Source organism: Sturnira hondurensis, unplaced genomic scaffold (genome assembly GCF_014824575.4).
Source record: "Sturnira hondurensis isolate 20B ecotype Veracruz unplaced genomic scaffold, ASM1482457v3 Scaffold0011744, whole genome shotgun sequence".
Classification (NCBI taxonomy): Eukaryota; Metazoa; Chordata; class Mammalia; order Chiroptera; family Phyllostomidae; genus Sturnira; species Sturnira hondurensis.
This window is the reverse complement of record NW_028084375.1, coordinates 625780-648746: the sequence shown is the minus strand read 5'-3', so window position 1 is coordinate 648746 and position 22967 is coordinate 625780. Positions and strand designations below refer to the sequence as shown.

The following is a 22967-nucleotide window of genomic DNA, read 5'->3' as shown; positions in this document are numbered from 1 at the left end:
AAACCCAAGTCGCAAGGGTGTATAAGTAATTTAAAAATATTGTTGATAGCATGCTGTAAGCACAGGGTGGTATCATGTATTTCCACATAAAGAGTTTTTCATATGAGTGCTGATGCTTCATGACTGCACATTCTAGAGACTGTATAATAACCATCAAGGGGATATTGGATAATTTTCATAACCTAGTCCCCTATTATTAGAAATTTGATTTTCTATACTTTTTATTATTATAAATGAAGGTGTTGTGAACATCTTTGTGAAGATTTTTTTCTATTTTAGATTATTTCTTGAGGCTAGAATTAAAGGTTACAATTAGTTATTAAAATAGCATTTGTTTTTCTGATTGCAAATATTATCATATTTTTATTATAAAAAATAGGAAAAATGAAGAAAATCTCAAAATAGGAAGTAAATATCATTTATAATTTCCCTAGTTAAAGATAACTATTGTTAAGGTTTTGGTCTCATATTCCACCTACTTATCATCTATTCATTTTTAAATGAAATCATACTCTATATTATATTATTCAAAGCTTAGTATCTCATGAATTCTTCCTCATTTAATTAAATATCTTCTCTCATAGTTTCTAATGGTTTAGGCATTCCTCAGTATCTAGTAACCATAACTTAGTTAAAAATTCCTGTAATGATGTACAGTTAGGTTATTTTTGTTTTTTGCTATCTTTAATAGGCAATGACTAATATCTTTGTAGATGAATCTTTGTACAAATACCTGATTATTTCTTTATATTTAATATATTTTTATGCATATTATTATTGCCTTCTGGGAAGGCTGTACTCATGTATACACCTATCAGCTACATTTCATTTTCTGTTTGGTTGTCAACCTTAGTATATAGTTATTAAAAAACAAATTAATAACCTTTACTAATTGATAAGTGAAAAATATTTTTAATTTGTATTTTCTTGAAGTCTAGTGAGGATTTCATATATTTATTGACTATCATTATAGTTTCTTTTTTAAAAAAGATTTTATTTATTTACTTTTAGAGAGAAGGGAAGGGAAGGAGAAAGAGAGGGAGAGAAACAATGTGTTCCAGATAACATCTATCAGTTGCCTCTTGCACGCAGCCAGGTGGAATCCTGGCCCACAACCCAGGCATGTGCCCTGACCCTGACTGGGTATCCAATTGGTGATCCTTAACCTTGCAGGATGGCGCTCAATCCACTCAGTTGATCCAACCAGAGCTGTATAGCTTCTTTTGTGAATTTATTATTTAAGACCTCTGTCATTTTTGCAGTCCTTAGTATATATTACCAAGGTACTTGCCAAAAGAGATGTTCAGTTTGTGTTCTGGTATATATTTTCTTTTTTTTATCAATTGTCTCATGTCTCTTACTCATTTAAGAGAAGAAGAAGAGATTCTTTTTTTAGATAGGAATATTCATTTATGTTTACAGGTAGAATGAAAAGATCTGAAAATGTTGAAGGGGAGGAAATAAAGGAGAATTTTAGATTCTGGAAGAGGTGTGAATTGAAGTGGAAGGAAGTTGAGCCTCAAAGGAACAATGCTTTGGGAGACAGGGTATCTTGGCTTCAGGAAAAATTATGTGACAACTGTTTTATTCCTTTTCTATGTCATCACTAAGCTTTGGGAGCATCACACTTTAGTTGCAGTTCTTTTAAGAAAACAGAAATCCCTGAAATTGTTTTCATTTCTGATCGATGTCTTAAAGACTAGATGGAAAATAAAAGGAAAAAATATACCAACAAAAGTATTGATCATCAGGCTATTTAATTACTAATTTTAATACAATGACCTTAGCAAACCATATGGGTAAATGTTTTGTAGACTTAGAGGATGGTTGGTTATAAGAACTTCTTGTAAAATCATGCATACTTTAGATTTGTATTCTGATTGCTTATTTGATCCAGAAACTATGAAAGGGCTGGGTAAGGAGTAGGATTTAACAAAAGTTCATTGAATGAATAAATGAAAGAATGAATACCTGGCATAGATTGAGTTGCAACTGGACATGAATAAAGAGTCATGAATCTAGTTGAATTAGATGCTAGATGTCATAGTTATTTTAGTTATAATGCTATCTGAGATTATTTTGGGATAAACATGAAATCTGTATAGAAAATATTATGAAGCATAATCATCTATGACTATGAATTAATGATATTTTATGATTATAAGATAGTATTGTGGAGTCTCATACTTCCTATTGCCACATCATAAAAAGCTAATGAATCAGTTGAAGAAATTGGCAACTGTTAAAGACATGAAAGGGATTTTTGCATTTTTAGTGACAGGTAAGTTGTGATAAATTGTCCCTTGAGAAAGTCCTCTTTAGCACTTGGTAGTAGCATCACATGGTAAGATGTTTGTTTGGTGTGACATTTCTTTGGAGGTAGTTCCCACTGCTGAATACTTTATTATTTTCTCTTGTAAAAATTTAGGAGGGGAGTTGAAAGGATTATTATTCTGCATCTGAATGTGTACATACATGTGTACATGTTGAGGGTAGTCAAGAGGAAATAAGTTTGGAACATATTGAGATGGACTGAAGTTCTTCTGGAATAACGATAAGGATTCATTGCTTTGTGGTGCTCCCCTTTCTTTGTGGTCTGGTTCCTCTCTCTTAGGGTGGCCTTGCTTATCTTCCAGAGCCTAAGGAGCTGATGTTTGCTGTGCATCAGCAGAATCCTTACCAGGCAGAAGTTCCTTGGTGTACTGTTGTAAAGCTTAGCTGTCATTGAAAAAGATAAGACAATCTGAGATCTCGTTGCTGAACTGGTCATTGCAGAGCTCTGGACCCGATACCCTGGATGTCTGGGCTTGATTTTGATGCTCCTTTCTGGTTGTGTGTGTTTGCTGCAGTATCTTCTCTTGTAGGTACTTGTAAAGTGGATTGGACCACACTGTGCCTCTCTCTGCAGAACAGGGCTCTTAGCTCCTCTGAGTCCTCTCTTCAAGGCCTGACTGGAAGATTGAAGAATCATGTTCCTTCTTGGCTAGATTTTGTTGGTCATCAACTTCTCCTGCCAGCTTTTGAGGGCTTTTATCTTCTTCCTCCCATGTGACAAATTTCTCTGTTTCAAGGTGTGTCTGTGCCTCTGGGTGTCCACTGGGCTCCACAGCTGGGCCTGGGCCTTTTGTTGCTGAGCCCTGAATCCTGTGCTCTTCTCCTTCAGGCTGTTGCCGTTCCTCAGTGAGCTGCTCGTCCTCTCCTCCAGCTGCCTCCTGAGTTCTGTTTTTCCTACCCAGTGTTACCTGTTTATGAGGGTTTGGGTTATTATGGCGACTTCCCTGTGCAGACTCTCTGAGTGAGTCTGCTTGACTCTGGGGATCCTCTTGCAGAAGCAGGTCACTTGTCCCTGAGCTGCTGTCACCATCATCTGGAGTCAGGCTGCTGAGGGTTTCAGAAGACCTTTTATTATTCTCTGTGACTGTTGGTGCAGGATCCTTGCCCTGGTTACCATCATTCTCCTTGCCTGGCTTGTCATGAGTCTTGGTTACCTTCTTATTTTCCCCTCCAGACTGGTTCTCAAGTGATGACAACTCCCGTACTCTTTCCTGTGCTCCTGATGCCCTTTCTGCTGCAGGGGGCTTTTTGTTGCTCACAAGTGTTTCCGATGCCCCGTCATCTGCACATCTTGCCTCTTTTCCTGGGATGACTGCTCCTTTAATTTCAGGATGCTTCTGATCTTCTGATTGTAACTCTTCTCTCTTAGCACCTTCGTCGGCATCCCTTTCTTTTGATGATTCCTGGAGTTCCTGATACTTTCCATTCTGTGCTTCACCTTTCAGGGCCAGTGGCTGAGTCTTTCTCTCACTTTCTTCCTGAACTACTATTTCATGGGCCTCCACGTCATCTGGCTTCTCTTCTGGGTTAGGCACTTGCCTTGGTTCTGGATTTAGTAATGAATGTATGTCAAGATAATGGAGGTTCAACAGGTTGAAGATTGTAAGGACAAATTCGTTAAAACTGATGGTGCCATCATTGTCAAGAGCCAGAAGATTCAAGTTTCTCTCCACAGCGTAAATGACACGTGGCTGCATGAGAACACAGTGAGAAGTCAGCCTGTTTACAAGGGGGCAAGTTTCTTGACTGTCCCCCAAGAACACTCATTTTTTTAACCCTATTCCTCAGGCATTGGTGAAATTTCCCCCAACAGTAGAATTTTTCCTTGATGCCATTTTTCATTAGAGAGCAATGGGTAAGAAGAGGCATTTATATCACTTATGAGTTGCATTTAGATGCATACTGGCTCACAACTTTTCTCAGAAGCCTACTTTGCTGAAGCAATAGTCCCAGTAAGAAAAACTTCATTTTTCTCCATAAGATTGGCTAAACAATAGCACAGAGTAGGAAGCTGAGACTGAAAAAAGTTGTTTAATAGGTAGTGAATGCTGAGAGCCAGGTGTAAGACAGTCAGGGATCACTTAAGCCTCCCCTGCTTGGATTACGGAGAAAGGGCAAGAGGAGAAAGATGTGCATAGCTCTGTGAGCACCTCACCTGAAGAATATCCCCAAACTCTCTCTGGATGAGCCGTTTCATCTCTCTGCAGGTCAGGGTCACCTCATCACCATCGTCCCTGGCATACTTGTGGAATGTCTCAATTACACAGAGGACATCTCTCAGGAGTCGAGGCATCTTGACAAACTCAGGAGACTGTGAGGAAGACCAAACAAAGCTCAGTTCCCAGAATGGGTCCTTCAAGAAGGAGATAACAAGATGGTCCTTCTTTCTGATTTTCTCCCAGTTTTATTGGCATCATCTGCTCTACTCTGTATTTTAAATCTTGCATTTGAACTTTAGGGGTGATTCAGTTCTGCACCAGATAACGTGGCGATATCAGATCTAGCAAAGGTAAGCATTAGAAGAGACACTTCAAATTATCCTTCAGAAAACAGGGACACCTGTATGTTCAGACAAAACTTTATTGCAAAAGGAAGGTGGAAAATGAACTCAAGTATAAATACTGAAATGCACAAGTAAAGCTCACAGATTGGGACCAATCCTTCCAGCCTCATCTGACAGTGCCCACCTGTTTTCCTCTCACTGTGGCTCAGTCTAACTCTTCTGCTTGGAAAAGTGTAACTTTGAAGTTAAGAAAGTTTGTAGAGGAAGAAAAGTAAGGCCAAGAAAATCACCTGCTATGCATGCAGGCTGAAGCAACTTCCCCTGTCCCTCCACCCCCAAGGAAACATAGCTCAGTGAACTTACTGGTAAATAAATGAACAGAGTTCTGACACCTCAGTCAATACCCATCATTTAAATAACTCTGTATCTTTATACAGGTCTGAGTTATGTGTCTTGTTAAATAGTATTTATTCCTATGTCTTACAAACAGTTTATATATTTTTAAAAAATGATTCACATTGCTTGGTTAAAAAAATGGTATGATCAAAGAAGTTCTGGAAGCAAGGGATGGTGCATTTGGGTGGCTGGAGCTCCCAGCTTAGTATCTCAGAAAAGGACAAAAAGCCCCTTTCAGGCCTTCTTAACTAGTGCTAGCTATCTCTCTTTCCTTAAGTCTGTCTGTCAGGCATAATAAACTGTTGCTTCTCTGAGCTTCTGTTCTCGGGACTGGGAAGATCACTAAAAGCATCCCCTATGCAGGTGTTTCAAAATTTGTACAGATGGGACATACCGGAGCACACAGACCCTGAACCCAGAAATAACAGCAAAACAAACTGAAGCCTGCATTATCAGCCTGAAACCTCCTGATTTACAACTGATTGCCGTGACTACCCAGCTTCAACCCCTCGCTGTTTTTAATGCAATAAAACCTCACAGTCCCCGCTCTTCAGGGCTGGTGCATTTCTCCACACCTAGCCCTTTCCCTCTCTTGGGAAAGTAAAAATAAAACTTTGCTCTCTGCATTTTCTTCTCTTTGTGAATTCTGTCACAGCCTGCATCATCGGCCACCCTAACAACCAGTAGTGGTTTACTTGAAGCGTTTCTCCTGAAAACCGTCTAGAATCTCACATGGAAGCAGAGCAGCCCCCAGACCCTAAGTATGCTCAAGCAGGTAACCATTGAGACTTACCTTGTTCACAAGCGAGAGCACGTGCGAAGCAGGCAGGGCCTTGTGAGCAGCTGGCAAATGCTGAAACCTTTTATTGGGTCTTTAATTGCACAGTTGGGAAGGAGACACCCTCTGGGTCTAAAGTCCTGATTCATCACCACCAAAACCCAGCCTCTCCTCCTTCTGCACTACCAGCTTGTCTTACTTCTATTTCCTTCTTTAGGCAGCTTCAGCTAAGTCTTGGCTTCAGACTCATCCAAAGGAAGGTGAAGAAGTATTTTGGTTCATTTACTGACTTTTGCAGGCCATAGTTTTGAGAGATCTTTGGGGTGGTGTTTCTTTTTCCCAAACCTAAGGACACAATCATATTTCGGTTTACAAATCATAGGGCTGGCAGGAATCTCAGAAGTCATCTGATTCCTCTCCCTACTCACAGGATGGACTGTATTTGACCCAGCCCAGATAGATGGGTGTCAGTCATGTGTTTAAAAATAGAGGCCCTATTTAGCCATGTGACTAAACTGGAGATACCAGCTGATTCAGGTGTTTCAGTGCTCTCTGTTCTTCTTGCCTAGAGGCAGAGTTTGAAAAAAAAATCTCTTGCTAGGTGTGCAGAGCTTTGCTCACCTAAGATGTGCTATTTTAAAAATGTGATTGACTTCTGCTCTTTAAAGGCACTTTGATAATCCAAGGAGTTTAGAAATGAGCATTTATATGACTGTGTTCTTTCTGTAAAGGGGAAAAGGAGACAGAAACCACCAAGCTGAGGATGGGCAGGAGCGAGCCAGAGATGCTAACTCGCAAATATTTTTATTTCCTCCTAGATCTGAGTCCCTCTCAGTAGAGAATATTTGATTAACAGGAGAATTAGAATTACTTTTTTTAGATATTTAAAAAGATAACGGAGTATGTTTTAAAACATTTTTGCCAGCTTGTAAAAAGGATGTAAGAAATAAATCCATGAAAACAAGTGTAAAAGACAAAGGCCAAGATAATGGAAGGGTGAGGATGGGAATAATTACATGAGAAGACTGAGATTAAAAAAGCATTGATATTGATCAGAACCTCATTCAATCTCGCTGATAATCAAGGGAAGTACAAGGAAACTGAATGTTGAAGGGAGGTGTGGGTGGAATCCACATTGATAGTTTCTGCCCATAAAAAAATTTCTCAGCATTCCCCTAAAAGGAAGACTTCTCCTGAGGATTGAAACTGTCATGTGAAGGTCATTTTAATTCTCATCAGTCATATCCCCTAAGTACCAACTGTTTCTCAGGCACTATATCAGGCACTGGGGTATTTAAAGTTGAGTAAGCTATGTCTCCCTGCCCTGGAACTCACAGGCCAGTCTCTTGAGAAGTAATTAAAGGAAACTGAGTATGTTCGAGGCTGACATGGAAGACTTAGGGAAGACATAATGGCTGCTGTCAAGTATTTGAAGGGTTTTTAGGAGGATGAGAAATGGAATAGGAATAGAAAGGAACAAATGTTCACTCAGCACTTAGGGCATGTCAGCAACTTACGTGGGCTTTCCTATTTAATCCCCACAGTCCCTTTTATGGAAGTTATCCTCTTTTAACAAATGAGGAAGACTCATGTATCCAATAAATGGCAAAGCCAGGACTCAGAGTTGAAGTGTCTCAAGAACATGTTCCTGAGCCCGTGGTCTCTCCATTATCTTGTGTTCCTTATTCTGTGAAATGCCAGAGGACAGAGCTAGAACTAATGGTTGAAACTTTCTAAGAAGCAAACTTTAGTTCAACAATGGGATAGTTTGCTCTTGTAATAACGAGCCCCCTGTCACTAGCACTATTCAAAAAAGAGGCTGACTCACAATCTACTGGCTGGGTTATAACAGGAACCCTGACACAGGAACGGATAAGACTGAGTGGCTTATAGAAAAGCACAGAACTCTTCCAACTCTAAATGTCTATGGTCCTAGGTTATAGTTCTATTTGGAGGGCCAAGGTTGAATCTTGCCTTGTCTTTGAACAACGTGTTGATGGGAGAGACCTGGTTCTTGCTGACGCATGTAAAGAATTACAGATCAGCAAATCTATTAGTGTGTAATCAGTTTATTAGTGATCCGTTTCCATGGAAGAGAACAGGCCTAGGTAGAGTGTGGGAGTGGGGGTTGTAAAAGGCTAAGGTTCAGGGTAAAGCAGGGAGGCAAAAGTAAGAGTGGCTGAGTACCAGGGCAGCAAGACCCCCCGGTGGCCTGAGGCCAGGTGGCCAGGGAACCTGGAGGACCAAGATCACCCCAAGCACCCAGATCTCTCCCCGCAGAGCACTTTGTTCTGATGACTTATATAGCTGGTGGGATGGGATTAAAATAGTTACATATTGATAAATGGGTAAATGTGGTGCCAGCTTTCTTGGGAAGATATGACTACCCAAATGCAGGTATGTGTGGGGGTCTGTCAGCCGAATTCTTATCTTGCTCCAGACCCCATTTGTTCACTTTGCTGTAAAACAGGTGTGTGACAGGAGGCAGTTAACTAAAGTTGGGACAGTTACCCAAAGTTATTTTTTAATTTTTAAATAATTTATTCATTTTATTTGTTGTTCAAGTACAGTTTTCTGTCTTTTACTCCCATCCCAGCTCACTCCCCCAGTGCTCCCCACCTCCCTCCCATTTCCACCCCCCTTAGTTTTTGTCCAAAGTTATTTATGGGCTTTTTCTGTAGGCATTAGGGACTGTTTGTAAAACAGATTGTGACCAGAGGCAGGCAATTAACCAAAGCTGTTTTCTGGGCTGCTTCTTTGGGCACGGTGGGCCCTCTCCCACATTCCAGGCCTTGGGACCAAAGCGCAGCTTCAAGGCTTTCTTTCTCTGGTAGTGGAAACACTACGTAGAATTTCAAAGACTTCACTCCTCCCATACTAACATAGTGCTTTTTGTGATGTTGGAACACCTGGCAATATTATCGGACCAGGCTCATGACTACTGAGTTGGTGGGTGAGACATAGCTCCCTCCTCCTCCCTGCCTTGGTTTACTGTTCATTTGACCTAAGTGATAAAAAGCATTTCCTGGCAACCAGGATGCTAGATGCTGGTTAGTAACAGCAGTGCAGTCTCAGGATTTCTCCTATGCTGTCTCCTGCTTCAAATGCAAGGCTGGTTTCTTACCCTTTCGTAGGCATTCCTATTTTTTTCAGTGATTACTCAAGACTGTTTAATACCCACACTTCTTTTTTTTTAAATATTTTATTTGCTTATTTTTAGAGAGGGGAAGGGAGAGAGAGAAACATCAATGTGTGGTTGCCTCTTGCAAGTCCCTTACTGGGGATCTAGCCTGCAACCCAGGCATGTGCCCTAGGCTGGGAATCGAACTGACAACCCTTTGCTTTGTAGTCCAGTGCCCAATCCACTGAGCCACACCAGCCAGGGCTAATACCCATACTTCTTAGTGGGCAGTGACTCGAAGAGGTGGCAGCAGGAGGAAGGGGATGGCTTTCTATCTAGTGTTTAAAAAATTATTTAGGCTGCTGTACAATAAATTGCCAATAATTCTACCATTAGAAAGAAAAGACCCTGATTGCTCTTTCTTCTTCCAAATATACCTCCCCAATGGTCCCTCCATCTTGTCCTCTCCCTCCAATTTCATGTAGGGATAGTAAAGACAAAGAGTAGTAAAGAGAAGTTGACTTTTACAGAACTATGTTTAAGAACCTTTTTTTCTTCAAGGTCACTACAGTCTTGAATGAAGGCTCCAGATAAAACCCATGTAATGGTTACTTTAGAAAAGATGGCTAATAAAATAATTAGCCATATTTTCTATAATAATGGAATATTTTCTATAATAATGGAAAATTTGATATGCAAAAAGTCTTTAGTTTATAATCATGATTTCATTGCCTTTTTTACTTATCATGAAAGGAGTTTATTCAAGATGACTGATGGACTGAGCAATTCTATATTCTTAATGTTCCTCCCGAAATCTTCTAAATTAAAAATATACAAAAAGAAAAAATACATTAGAATTATGAGGAGGCCTGGAGGAGAATCAAAACTGAGTTTCAATAAATTTATTAAAGTTGATACCCAAGCAGTCTATAAATTCAACATAATTCCTATTGAAAAACTCATGGCACATTTCACAGATCTAGAACAAATATTTCAAAAATTTATATGGAACCAAGAAAGACCCCAAATAACCTCAGCAATCTTGAGAGAGAAGAACAAAGTTGGAGGCAAAACAATACCTGATATCAAACTATACAAGGTTGCTGTAATCAAAACAGCCTGGTACTGGTATTAGAACAGACATACCCATCAATGGGACAGAACAGAAAGCCCAGAATTAAACCCAGACCTTTATGGTCAATTACTATTTGACAAAGGAAGCAATAGCATGCAATGGAGTAAAGACAGTTTCTTTAATAAATGGTGATGGGAAAACTGGACAGGTACATGCAAAAAATGAAACTAGGCCACCAACTTATACTATAAACCAGAAAAAACTCAAAATGAATAAAAGACTTAAACATAAACTGTGACACAATAAAAATCGTAAAGGAAAACATAGGCAGTAAAATTTCAGATATTCCATACAGCAATATTTTCACCAACATATCCCCTAAGGCAAGGAATATGAGGGAAAGAATAAACAAATGGGACTAAAACAAATTAAAAAGCTTTTGCACAGCTCAAGAAACCATCATCAAAATAAAAATGGAACCCACTGTATGGGAGATCAAATTTGCCAATTACACATCAGGTAAAGATTTAATTTCCAAATTATATAAGGAACTTAAACAATTCAATACCAGGAAGACAAATAACCCCATTAAAAATGGGCAAAGGACCTGAACAGACACTTCTCCAAGGAGGACATACAGAGGGCCCACAGACATATAAAAAATGCTCAATGTCACTAATCATCAGAGAAATGCAAATTAAAACCACAATGAGATATCACCTCATACCTGCCAAAATAGCTATCATTAATAAATCAACAAACCAGTGCTGGTAAGGCTGTGGAGAAAATGGAACCCTAGTGCACTGTTGGTGGGAATGCAGGCGAGGATAGCACTATGGGGAAGAGTATGGAGTTTCCTCAAAAAATTAAAAACCTTTTGACCCAGTTATTCCCACTTATCTTAGGATATATTCCCACTTCTAGGAATATATCCTAAGAATCCCAAAACATTAACTCAAAGAACATATGTACCCCTGTGTTCATAGCAGTGTTACTTAACAATAACCAAGATCTGGAAATAATCTAAGTGCCCATGAGTATATGTGTGGTTAAAAAAGCTGTGGTACATTTGCACAATGGAATATTATGCAGCAGTAAAAAATAACTTACCTTTTGTGACAGCACAGGTAGACCTGGAGACTATTATGCTAAGTGAAATAAACTTGTCAGTGAAAGACAAATACCATATGATCTCACTTATATGTGGAATCTAATGAACAAAATAAACTAATGTGGAAAGTAGAATCAAAGGCATAGAAACATAGTGCAGACTAACAGCTATAATGGGGCAGGTGGGGGCTGGTTGAAAAAAGACGGGGGGATTAGCCAAAGAACATATATGAATGACCCATGGACAAGGACAACGGTGTGGGAATTGACTGTGGTAGTGGGGGAGCTATGTGGAGGGGGAGCGAAGGGGAAAAAATTGGGACAACTGTAATAACATAAACAATAAAAAGTAAAATATTTACAGAAGTTGAAAAGTGAATGGTAGAGTGTTTATTATAGAAACTAGAGCAAAAAGACCCAGCCCAGAATGTATTGCGAGGCAGTGGCAGAGGTAAAGGCTGATCCGGCCATCAGAACCTAGAGAAGCTCTGGACTCAGAATTTGCAGGTAGGATGGAGGTGGGAGTGGGAAGTGGGACTTTAAACAAGGAGGCCAGTTGAAAGTCTGTGTAAGGAACTTCTGTCTCAGTGGTCAATTCCATCTCCCTCTTCCACTTTAGAGCATCCGTGTATATATTGCCTAATCTTCATAGTAAAATTCCAATATCTTTTTCCTAAAGGATATGAACTTTAAAAAATATTTATTTTTAGAGAGAGGGGAAGGGAGGGAGAAAAAGATCAGTGTGAGATAAAGACATAGATTGGTTGCCTCTTTCACGTGCCCCAATGGGGGACCGAATCTGCAACCCCGGCATGTGCTCTAACCAGGAATCAAATCAGTGGCCTTCCACTTTTGAGGGACAATGCCCAACTAACTGAGCCACACTGGTTAGGGTTGAACAAACTTTCTATAAATGCTAAATGTAAACTTCTTGAGGGCTGGACTCTGTATCTTATTTCTACTTTATCCTCCAAAGCTGCAAGAGTATCTGGATTATAGTAGGTGCTCTGCTCTGTCAGTATTCTTTGACTAATAAGGCATCTAGTATAGATATTAATGCTCCAGGAAAACCCTCTTCATTTGGGGGGTGGTTTGGGGAGAGAGCAGGTCTGCGGCCTGACAGCCATTCCCTTGCAAATTGATAGGCTTCTTAATCTTCCCAAGTTTCCACTCAGGGAAGGGAGTTGGTGTGAAAGCAGACCTGCTTATGCAGATCAGGAAAAAAATCACCTTTTTAACTGATATAAAGGGACTTTATATTTAGGCATATGAATAAATCAGCAGCATGAAGGTTAAAGAACAAGATAAACAGACAAACTGACCCCAGAAGAAATCAATATAATCCAGGAAGCAGACGAGAAGTTGAAAGACTGTAATTAGTATACTCCAAAACAAGACCAGAGTTCTCTATCAGAAAACAAAAATCAGAGAATAGAAAAGTATTTTTAGATTAAAAACAACCCTTGAGATTAAAAACAAATAGAATTAAAAGTCAAACAAACAAACAAAACCAAGTTGACAAAATATACAAAGCCAATAAGTGGTAAACTCAGTTTTTGCTCTCCGGCAATCTTGCTTCCATGTCTGTGTGCTCAACATAACAGTATAGACATTCACTGGTTTCCAAGTGTTAGAATCTGTCCATGTATAAAGCATGGCTTATCTGGTTGTTATTGGAAATGTAAAAGTGCAACTGACACTGTCAAAAGTTGATGGAAAACAAAAAATAAATATATTAGGTTAATTATACTTATTTAATATATTTAATATAAATATATTTCAGAGTAAATTTGAAGACATAACTGGCTTTATTAAACAATTTATGGGCCCTGGCTGGTGTAGCTCAGTGGGTTGAGTGTGGGCCTGCAAACCACACGATCGTGATTCGATTCCCAGGCACATGCCTGGGTTGCAGGCCAGTTCCCAGCAGGGGACTCATGAGAGGCAACCATACATTGATATTTCTCTCTTCTCCTTCCCTTTCCCTCTAAAGATAAATAAATAAAAAATAAAAAATAATTAAAAAAACTATGAATTTGGCTGCATCTCATTCAGGAAGCAGAAAGATACTCTGAATAGTTATACAAAATGGGAGGCTTTTATAAAATAAAGGTGGAGGCAAGGAAGTCATTAGCAAAAGAAAAATGAAAATTCATTGGAGGAAAGTGAGAGTTCAAAATGACAACAACTTCCAATTGGCTGAGCTGTGGTGTTTTCCATGATCTGGGCTTGTTGCTGGGCAAGAAGAAAATTGTTTCTTGTTTCTGGCAGGGTAGTAAAGTAGATACATATTCCAGTTGGAGATACAAGGTAGGCTTTCCTGTTTAGGGTAATTGACAATAAGTGGTAGGGTATGAGAGCTCCTTCTACATGCTTTTCCAACTTCAATTTTAGCTGAGGTTTTCTTTATTAATTTTAGAATTAGAAAGGTAACATATTAGAATAATGGAAATATTAAACATTAAGGAAATATTAACATATTACTGAGAATGGAAAAAGAAGAAACATGATTTAAATCTTCACTTGTCAGAGTGCAGTATCACTTAAAATTGATAAATTTTGCTACCAAAGGTTACTAGCAGAAGAAAAAAAATGTAAAGAGATTTTTTTCTCTGAGGAATGAGACCAGGGTTAAAAATATGTGAGTCAGGAAACTTGGTTATCTTAAAATTAAATTTATTGGGGTAACTGATTAATAACATTACATAAGTTTCAAGTATACAGTTCTATAATACTTCATCTGTAATTGCATTGTTTTCTCACCACTGTAATCAATTGTGTGCTCATCACACAATGTAATTCATAGTCTAGCTCCCTCCAACACCATATATATATATATTTTTAAAAGATTTTATTTATTTATTTATCTTTAGAGGGGAAGGAGAGAGGGAGAGAGACATCAATGTATGGTTGCCTTTTGTGCGTCCCCTGCTGGTAGTTAGCCTGCAAGGAACCGGCCTGCAACCCAACCATGTACCCTGACTGGGAATCGAACCGTGATCGTCTGGTTCGCAGGCCCGCACTCAATCCACTGAGCTATGCCAGCCAGGGCCCCAACACCATATATTTGACCACCTTTGCCTCCTTCATCCTTCCTGAATTCCTCTTCCCTTTGGTAATCTTCATCCTGTTATCTTTGTCTATGAGTTCATTTTGTTTATTCACTTGTTGTTTTCTGTTTTATATCCCACACATGAGTAAAATCATATGGCTCTTGTCCTTTTCCATCTGACTTATTTTGTTTAGTATGATATTCTCAAGATCCATCCATGGTTTCACAAATGTTAATATTTCATTCTCTCTATGGCCAAGTAATATTCTATTACATATATGTACCTCTCTTTATCCAGTCAGTTGTCAAAGGAGACTTATGTTGTTTCCATGTCTTGGCTACCATGAATAATGCTGCAATGAACATGGGGGTACATATCTCTTTAAGAATAAATGTTTTCAATTTTTTTTGTAGATACCCAGATGAGGGATTGCTGGATCATATGGTTGCTCTATTCTTAATTGTTTGAGAAACTTCCGTACTGTTTTCCTCAGTGGCTGTACCAATTTATATTCCCACCAGCAGTGTATATGAGGGTTCCTTTTCCTTCACATCCTATCTGGATTTGTTATTCCTTGTCTTGTTGATAATGGCCATTCTAACAAGTGTGAGATGACATCTCATTGTGGTTTTGATTTGCGTTTATCATATAGCTAGTGAAGTTGAGCATCTTTTCATATATTGTTGGACATTTGTATGTCTTCTTGGGAGAAGTGTCTGTTGAGGTCCTCTGCCCATTTTGAAATTGAATTGTTTGTTTTTTTGTTGTTGGGTTGTGTGAGTTTTTAATATACTTTGAATATTATCCCCTGATCAGAGATATTCTTTGCAAATATCTTCTCTTATCTGGCTGGTTTCCTTTTTGTTTTGTTGATGGTTTCTTTTGCTGTGCAGAAACTTTTCAGTTTGATGAAGTCCCATTCATTTATTTTTGCTTTTATTTCCCTTGCCTTTGGAGTCAAGTTCATAAAAGCCTCTCCTGAGACCAAGGTCCATAGGTATACTGCCTATGATTTCTTCTATGTATTTTATTGTTTCAGGTCTTATATTTAGATCTTTAATCCATTTTGAGTTAAGTTTTTGTGTACAATGTCAAATAGTAGTCTAGTTTCATTCTTTTGCATGTGGCTTTCCAATTCCAACACCACTTATTGAAACACCACTTTCTTCATTGTATATTTTTGGCTTCTTTGTCAAAAATTAGTTTCTCATATACATATGGGTTTATTTCTGGGCTCTCAGTTCTGTCCCACTGGTCTGTGTGTCTTTTTTCTACCAATACTGTACTGTTTTGATTATTGTAGCTTTGTAGTATATAATTTGAAGTCAGGGAGTGTAATACCTCTGTTTTTTCCTTTTTTTCAGTTTACTTTGGCTATTCAAGGTCTTTTGTGGTTTCATACAAATTTGATAATTTTTTGTTCTATTTCTGTAAAAAATGCCATTGGGATTTTGATGGGAATTGCATTAAATCTGTATATTGCTTTAGGTAATATGGTCATTTTTTAACTATGTTGATTCTTTCAATTCATGAACATGGAATATCTTTGCATTTCCTTGTATTTCTTCAATTTCTTTCAACAACGTATTGTAGTTTTCAGTATATACACTCTTCACTTTTTTTATTAAGTTTATTACTAGGTATTTGATTCTTTTTGTTGTGATTGTAAATGGAATTGTTTACTTTTTCCTAATATTTCATTGTTAGCATATAGTAATACAATGGATTTCTGTACATTGAATTCTCATCCTGCAACTTCTCTGTATTTGTTTATTGTCTTTCTAATAGTTTTTTTTGTGGAGTATTTAGGATTTTCTATACACAATATCATGTCATCTATGAACAATAACAGTTTTACTTCCTCCTTTCCAGTTTTGATGCCTTTTATTTCTTCTTGTCTGATTGCTGTGGCTAAGACTTCCAGTACTATGTTGAATAAGAAGGGTAAGAGTGGACATCCTTGTGTTATTCTTGATCTTAGTGGAAAAGCTTTCAGTGTCTCACCACTGAGTATAATATCAGCTGGGGGTTTGTCATAAAGGAACTTTATATATTGAGGCACTTTTCTTCTATACCCATTTTATTGAGTGTTTTAATCATAAATGGATGTTGTATCTTGTGAAATGCTTTTTCTGCATCTATTGATATGATCATATGATTTTATCCTTTATTTTATTAATGTGGTATATCACATTGATTGATTTGCATAGGTTGAATCGTCCTTGCAATACTGGAATGTAGCCTGCTTGATTGTAGCATATTATCTTTTTAATATATTATTGTATTTGATTTGCTAGTATTAGGTTTAGGATTTTTGAATCTATATTTATAAGAGGTATTGGTCTTTAATAGTCTTTATTTGTGTTGGCCTTGCCAGGTTTCAGTATCAGGGTAATGTTGGCCTCATAAAATGAGTTAGGATGTATTGCATTTTCTTCATTCTTTTTGAAAAATTTGAGAAGGATAGGTATTAAATCTTCTCTGAATCTTTGGTAGGATTCACTAGTGAAGCCATATGATCCTAAATTTTTGTTTTGGGGGAAGGTTTTTGAGTACTCTTTCACTTTCTACTGTTAATTGATCTATTTATATTTGCCAATTCATCCTGATTTAGTGTAGAAAGGTTATATATTTCTAAGAACATATACAGTTTTTCTAGATTATCAAATTTGGTGACGTGTAGCCTTTCATAGTTACATTTTCTATAGCCATTTATGTTTTTGTGATGTTCATTGAAAGTTTTATTTCATTTTTTATTTTATTTATTTGGGTCTTTACTTTATTTAGTGAATCTGGCCAGAGGTTTGCCACTTTTACGTATTTTTTCAAAGAACCGGCTCTTGTTGCATTAATTTTTAAATTGTTTTTGTTTTCTTTTTCATTTACTTCTGGTGTAATTTTTTATTATTTCTTCTCCTTCTACTGATTTTGGGCTTTATTTCTTCTTTTTCCAGTTCTTTAAGGTGAATATTTTAGATATTTCTTGAGGTGGGTCTATAATGCCATAAACTTCCCTCTTATTACTGCTTTTGCTACATCCCCCAAATTTTGATATGTGTTTTCATTCTTATTTGTCTCTAGATATATTTTGATCTCTTCTTTTATTCCTTCTTTGACCCAGTTGGTGTTCAGTACCATGTCGTTTAATCTCCACATGTCTGTGCCTTTTCCATCTTTGTTTCTGCAGCTGATTTCTAGTTTCAAAGTGTTGTGGTTGGAAAATATGTTTGGTGTGATTTCAGTCTTCTTAAATTTGTTAAGGCTAGGTTTTTTTGCCCTAATAGATGGTCTATCTGTGAAAATATTCTAGTGCAGGTGCATGCACTAGAGAGGACTGTATCTTCTGGTTTGGGAGTACAAAGCTTTGTAATGTTGATTATGTCCATTTGGATTAGTGTCATTTAAGGTTGATATTTCCTTATTGATTTTCTGTATGGATGATCTACCCATTGTTGTTTAAGGGGTATTTAAATCTCTTACTATAATTGTCAAGAAAGAAAGACTTCTGAAGGAAGCCAGGGAAAAGAACATGGTAACTTATGAAGGAAACACCATTATATTATCATCAGATTTTTCAACAGAAATCCTGAAAGATAGAAGAGAGTAGAAGCAAATATTTAAATCATTGAAAGAGCAAAATAACAGCCAGGACTAATACATCCAACAAAATTATCCTTTAGATATGAAGGAGAAATGGACACAAATAAGTAAATTCTCAACTTGTGTTTGTCTTGGACCAAAGGAAGCACACGCCAAGACACATCACAATTATATTACCCAAGATTAAAGAGAAGGAGAGAATCTTAAAAGCAGCAAGAGGAAAGGAAACAGTTATTCCCAAAGGAGTTCCCATAAGACTATCAGCTGATTTCTCAAAAGAAACCTTGCAGGCAAGAAGGGGCTGGAAAGAAGTATTCCAAGTCATGAAAGGCAAGTACCTACACCCAAGGTGATTCTGTCCAGCAATACTATCATTTAGAATGGAAGGGCAGACAAAGTATTTCCCAGATAAGGTCAAGTTAAAGGAGTTCATCATCACCAAGTCCTTATTATATGAAATGTTAAAGGGACTTATCTAAGAAAAAGAAGATAAAAAATATGAACAGTAAAATGACAACAAACTCACAACTATCAACAGCTGAATCTAAAAACAAAAAGAAAAACAAACTAAGCAAATAACTGGAACAGGAACAGAATCAGAGAAATGGAGATGACCTGGAGGCTTATAAGCAGGGAGGGGGAAGGAGGGGAATGGGAGAAAAGATATAGGGAATAAGAAGCATAATTGGTAGGTACAAAACAGACAGGGGAGGTTAAGAATGGTATAGAAAATGGAGAAGTCGAAGAACTCATATGTATGAGCCATGGACATGACCTAAGGGGGTGGGAATGCTGGAGGGAATGGGGGTTCAGGTGGAGGGGGATAAAGGAAAGCAAAGTGAAAGTGGGACAATTGTAATAACATAATCAATAAAATGTACTTAAAAATAAGAATAAAATTTATCCTAAGCTTTTCTGTACTATTTGATATGTTATCATTTACATTCTAAAATTACTTTAATAAATAATTCTTAATGTTATGCATTTTAATTATGGAATATTTAGAGGAGATATTAACAATCATCAATTGTTTTTACTTACTAACCTTTTAAAAAATTTTAATTGTTGTTCATGTAGTTTTCTGTCTTTTACTCCCATCCCAGCCCACCCCCCAACCCTCCCCACCTCCCTCTCATTTCCACTCCCCCTAATTTTTGCTCAATAACCTTTCTATATGTGTAAAACTCATCTTCCCCAAGTACATTTTAATTACCTAAAGTGAGAGACTGTGAATTATGTATTCTTTTTTGTGAGTAGCTCTTATAAAAGAAATATAGTGGGGACTTCCGCCAAGATGGAGGCATAGGTGGAAACACCGTGCCTTCTCCCACAACCAAGTTTGAATAAAACAAAGGTTTGGAGAAACAAAGACACAACCAAAGGACAGAAAATTGAATTATACGGAAGTCCAACTATATCTAACCGTTCAACGGGGACGGTAAGAGGGGCGGAGCCAGCAGCGAGCAGGGTCGGGCAGGACAGGGCCCCCCGACCCAGGCACGCAGGCAGACGAGAACCAGTTGGGGTGCGGGGCAGACCACGGGTGCATATTCGCGCACAGTGAGACAGACCACGCAGGCCCCAGGGGGCGAGGGCTGACGGCGGTGGCACACTCGCGTGCAGTGGAACGAAACGCGTGGGCCTGGTGACGGTGGTGGCTGCGGTGCCGGTGGGGGGGGCCACGGCGGCAGGCGGCAGAGGGAAGCCATTGTCCCTCTTTGAGCCCGCCCCCACACACAACGTCACAACCCAGCGACTTAGTTGCCCTGTTCTAGTGAACACTTTAGGGCTCTGATCCTGCTACGGAACAGGCACGAACAGCCCAAAAGATGGCGCAAGAAGAACTCAAAGTCCCAGAGCCAATAACTCTAAGCGACCGAGAAATTGCCAGCCTCTCAGAAGCACAATTCAAGACACTATTTATCAGGATGCTCACAGAACTGGTAGATTATAGTCACAAATTAGAGGAACATATGAAGGCTAAACTAATTGAAATGAAGGGAGATGCACAGGAAACCAATAGTGATGGAAAGGAAACTGGGACTCAAATCAATGGAATGGACCAGAAGGAAGAACAAAACATCCCACCAGAAAGGAATGAAGAAATGAGAATTCAAAAAAATGAGGAGAGGCTTAGGAACCTCCAGGACATCTTTAAACGTTCCAACATCCGGATTATAGGGGTACCAGAAGGGGGAAAGAAACAGCCACGAGTGGAAAACTTATTTGAACAAATAATAAAGGAGAACTTCCCCAGTCTGGCAAAGGAAATAGACTTCCAGGAAATCCAGGAAGCTCAGAGAGTCCCAAAGAAGTTGGACCCAAGAAGGAACACACCAAGGCACATCATAATTACATTAGCCAAGACTAAAATGAAGGAGAGAATCCTAGAAGCAGCAAGGGATAAGGGGACAGTCACCTACAAAGGAGTACCCATCAGACTGTCAGCGGATTTCTCAAAAGAGACCTTACAGGCAAGAAGGGGCTGGAAAGAAGTATTCCAAGTCATGAAATCCAAAGACCTACAGCCAAGATTGCTTTATCCAGCAAAACTTTCATTTAGAATGGAAGGACAGATAAAGTGCTTCTCAGATAAGGTCAAGTTCAAGGAGTTCATCATCACCAAGCCCTTATTATATGAAATGCTAAAGGGACTTATATAAGAAAAAGAAGATGAAAAATATGAACAGTGAAAGGACAGCAAACTCACAGTTATTAACAACCACACCTAAAACAAAAGCAAACCAAGAGGACAGCTAGATCAGGAGTGGAACCATAGAAATGAAGAACACATGGAGGGTTAGCAACAGGGGGGTGGGAGGAGGAGAAGGGGGGAGAAGGCACAGAAAATAGCATAGATGGTAGGTAGAAAATAGATAGGGGGGAGGGCGAGAATAGTGGGGGAAATATAGAATCCAAAGAACTTGAGACACGTGGTTATAAACTAAGGGGGGCAGAATGGTGGGGGAGGGAGGGTGCGGGTGGAAGGGATTGAAGGGGGGGAATAGAACAACTGTAATGGTATAATCAATAAAATATATTTTTTTAAAAAAAGAAATATAGTGGAAAAAAATAACCATTTAAATTAGAATTAGACAAGCTGGGTTCAAAACCCATTAGTGTTTAACACATTTTCATCTGTACATATTTTTTCTAATTTTCTCTTAAATTGTTTCTACAAAACTGAAATTATTCAGTCCATACCATTTGAAATTTGTTTTCTATTATATAACGAACAGCTTTCCAGGTAAGTAAAAATTTTTCTATACCATATATTGATATGTGCATAGCATTCCATTATATGAATGTACCACAGTATATTTAATCATTCTTTTTTTGGATATTTTAATTGTTTACAATTTTTAATCATTATATCCCATGGTGTATGTGGTGTGATGAATATCTTGTAGCTAAATTTTTGTGTACCCCGTGGTTATAATTTTAGTCATATGCCCCTTTATACGATCCCTCTGAGCCCTCATAACCAGCAGAATTTGATACATGAAATGATTTCTTGTTTGTTATAGGTAGCACATCATTTGTGTTTAAGTAGAAAAATGTTTTTATATGTTGTGCATGCATGCTATAGTGTATTGAGACCTTTTTATAATCAACATGTACAGTGTATTTATGTTCACATTACATAAATGTGTGAGCATAAACAGTGTGAGCAAATAACCAAGAAATAACTGTTAAATAAACAAGTGAGAAAGGCCATATGAGTTCAGTTCTGAACTTCAGTAGTGATTAGGCCTTAGGCACATTAGAAACTATTCTGTTTCACTTCCTTATTTGGAGATGGGAAAAGAGGAGCAGTATTGTCTAGAAATTTCAGAATTGCTGTTCACTAAATCAAGTGAAAAGTAAAAACATTTAGCAAAAACATTTGGCTTATACTGCACTCTGCTCTGAGAAGGCCGGGACCATGTGTGACTTAATCATCTATATAACCAACCCAGCACAGTGCTTGGAACATAGTAGGTACTCAATAAATATTTTTTTAGTAAACAAAATCGAAAGAAGTGTTCTCAGATGAAAGAGCCCTGACCGGAAATTAAAAGAAATAGACTGATTCAAGCCCTATCTCTGGCTCTGTAACTTTGGATCTTTTATCCCTATAGACTGAATATACTCATGAAACCTGAAAGGTATGCACTAGACAATAATAACATTCATTTATTGAGTACCTTATATTTTGCACACATTATTTCTACTCTTCATAACAATTCTGAAGGTAGGAACTATTATCCTAATTTTACAGTCAAAGGAATATAATCTTGAAGAGATTATGTAATTTCTCATGTTAGATTACTAAGTCTTAGACAAGTTTCTAAACCACGTAAACCAAGGTTTTCATGAGTAATTTTCATGAGAACTCCAAAATCTGAGTTCTTTGTGCACATTAGGCTGCCTCCCTGCTAAGATTCAGAATACTCTTCAAGCTTTAATAGCTCATGAATCTGTTCTATTCTACACTGGCACAAATATATTTGGTGGTCTAATCAGTATTTTAAACTTCTAGAACAATGGTAGGAAAAAATTGGTCTATTTTATAGAGATGTATTATTTTATTATTTGTTATCTTGGAACTTATTATCACTTGGAACCACCCTACCCCTGGAATAATAAATTCAGCCTTCACAGTCCCTGTCCCTGGCCACCTCTCCTTACATCTCTCCCATTCATTGTTTCCCAAGATATTGGATTTGCTTTCTCATTTGAACCCCAATTCACTTACCTATGTCTCTTAGTCCCTGCTTGCACTTACTAGCTTTCCTCTCCTCCTTAGATTTTGTAACAGTTAATTTTATGTGCCAACTTGGCAGAGCTATGGTGGCCAGACACGTGGTCAAACATTATTCTGGATGTTTTCATGAGGGTGTTTTTGGATGAGATTTTCATATAAACAGGCAATCTTTGAGTAAAGCAGATTATCCTCCATAATGTGGTTGGGCCTCAGTTGAAAAAGTTCTTAACAGAACAAAGAATGACCTTCC

General features: G+C 38.1%; 1 protein-coding gene across 1 annotated transcript; it reads right to left on the bottom strand.

Annotated features, from left to right (window-relative positions):
* Window positions 1–2201: 2201 nt before the first annotated feature.
* TCHHL1 (trichohyalin like 1) lies at window positions 2202–4630 on the bottom strand. The gene is given in 3 exon segments (XM_037060335.1): window positions 2202–2600; window positions 2603–4025; window positions 4490–4630. Coding segments are annotated over 3 exon segments (1599 nt in total). The 5' UTR covers window positions 4628–4630; the 3' UTR covers window positions 2202–2562.
* Window positions 4631–22967: the final 18337 nt, after the last annotated feature.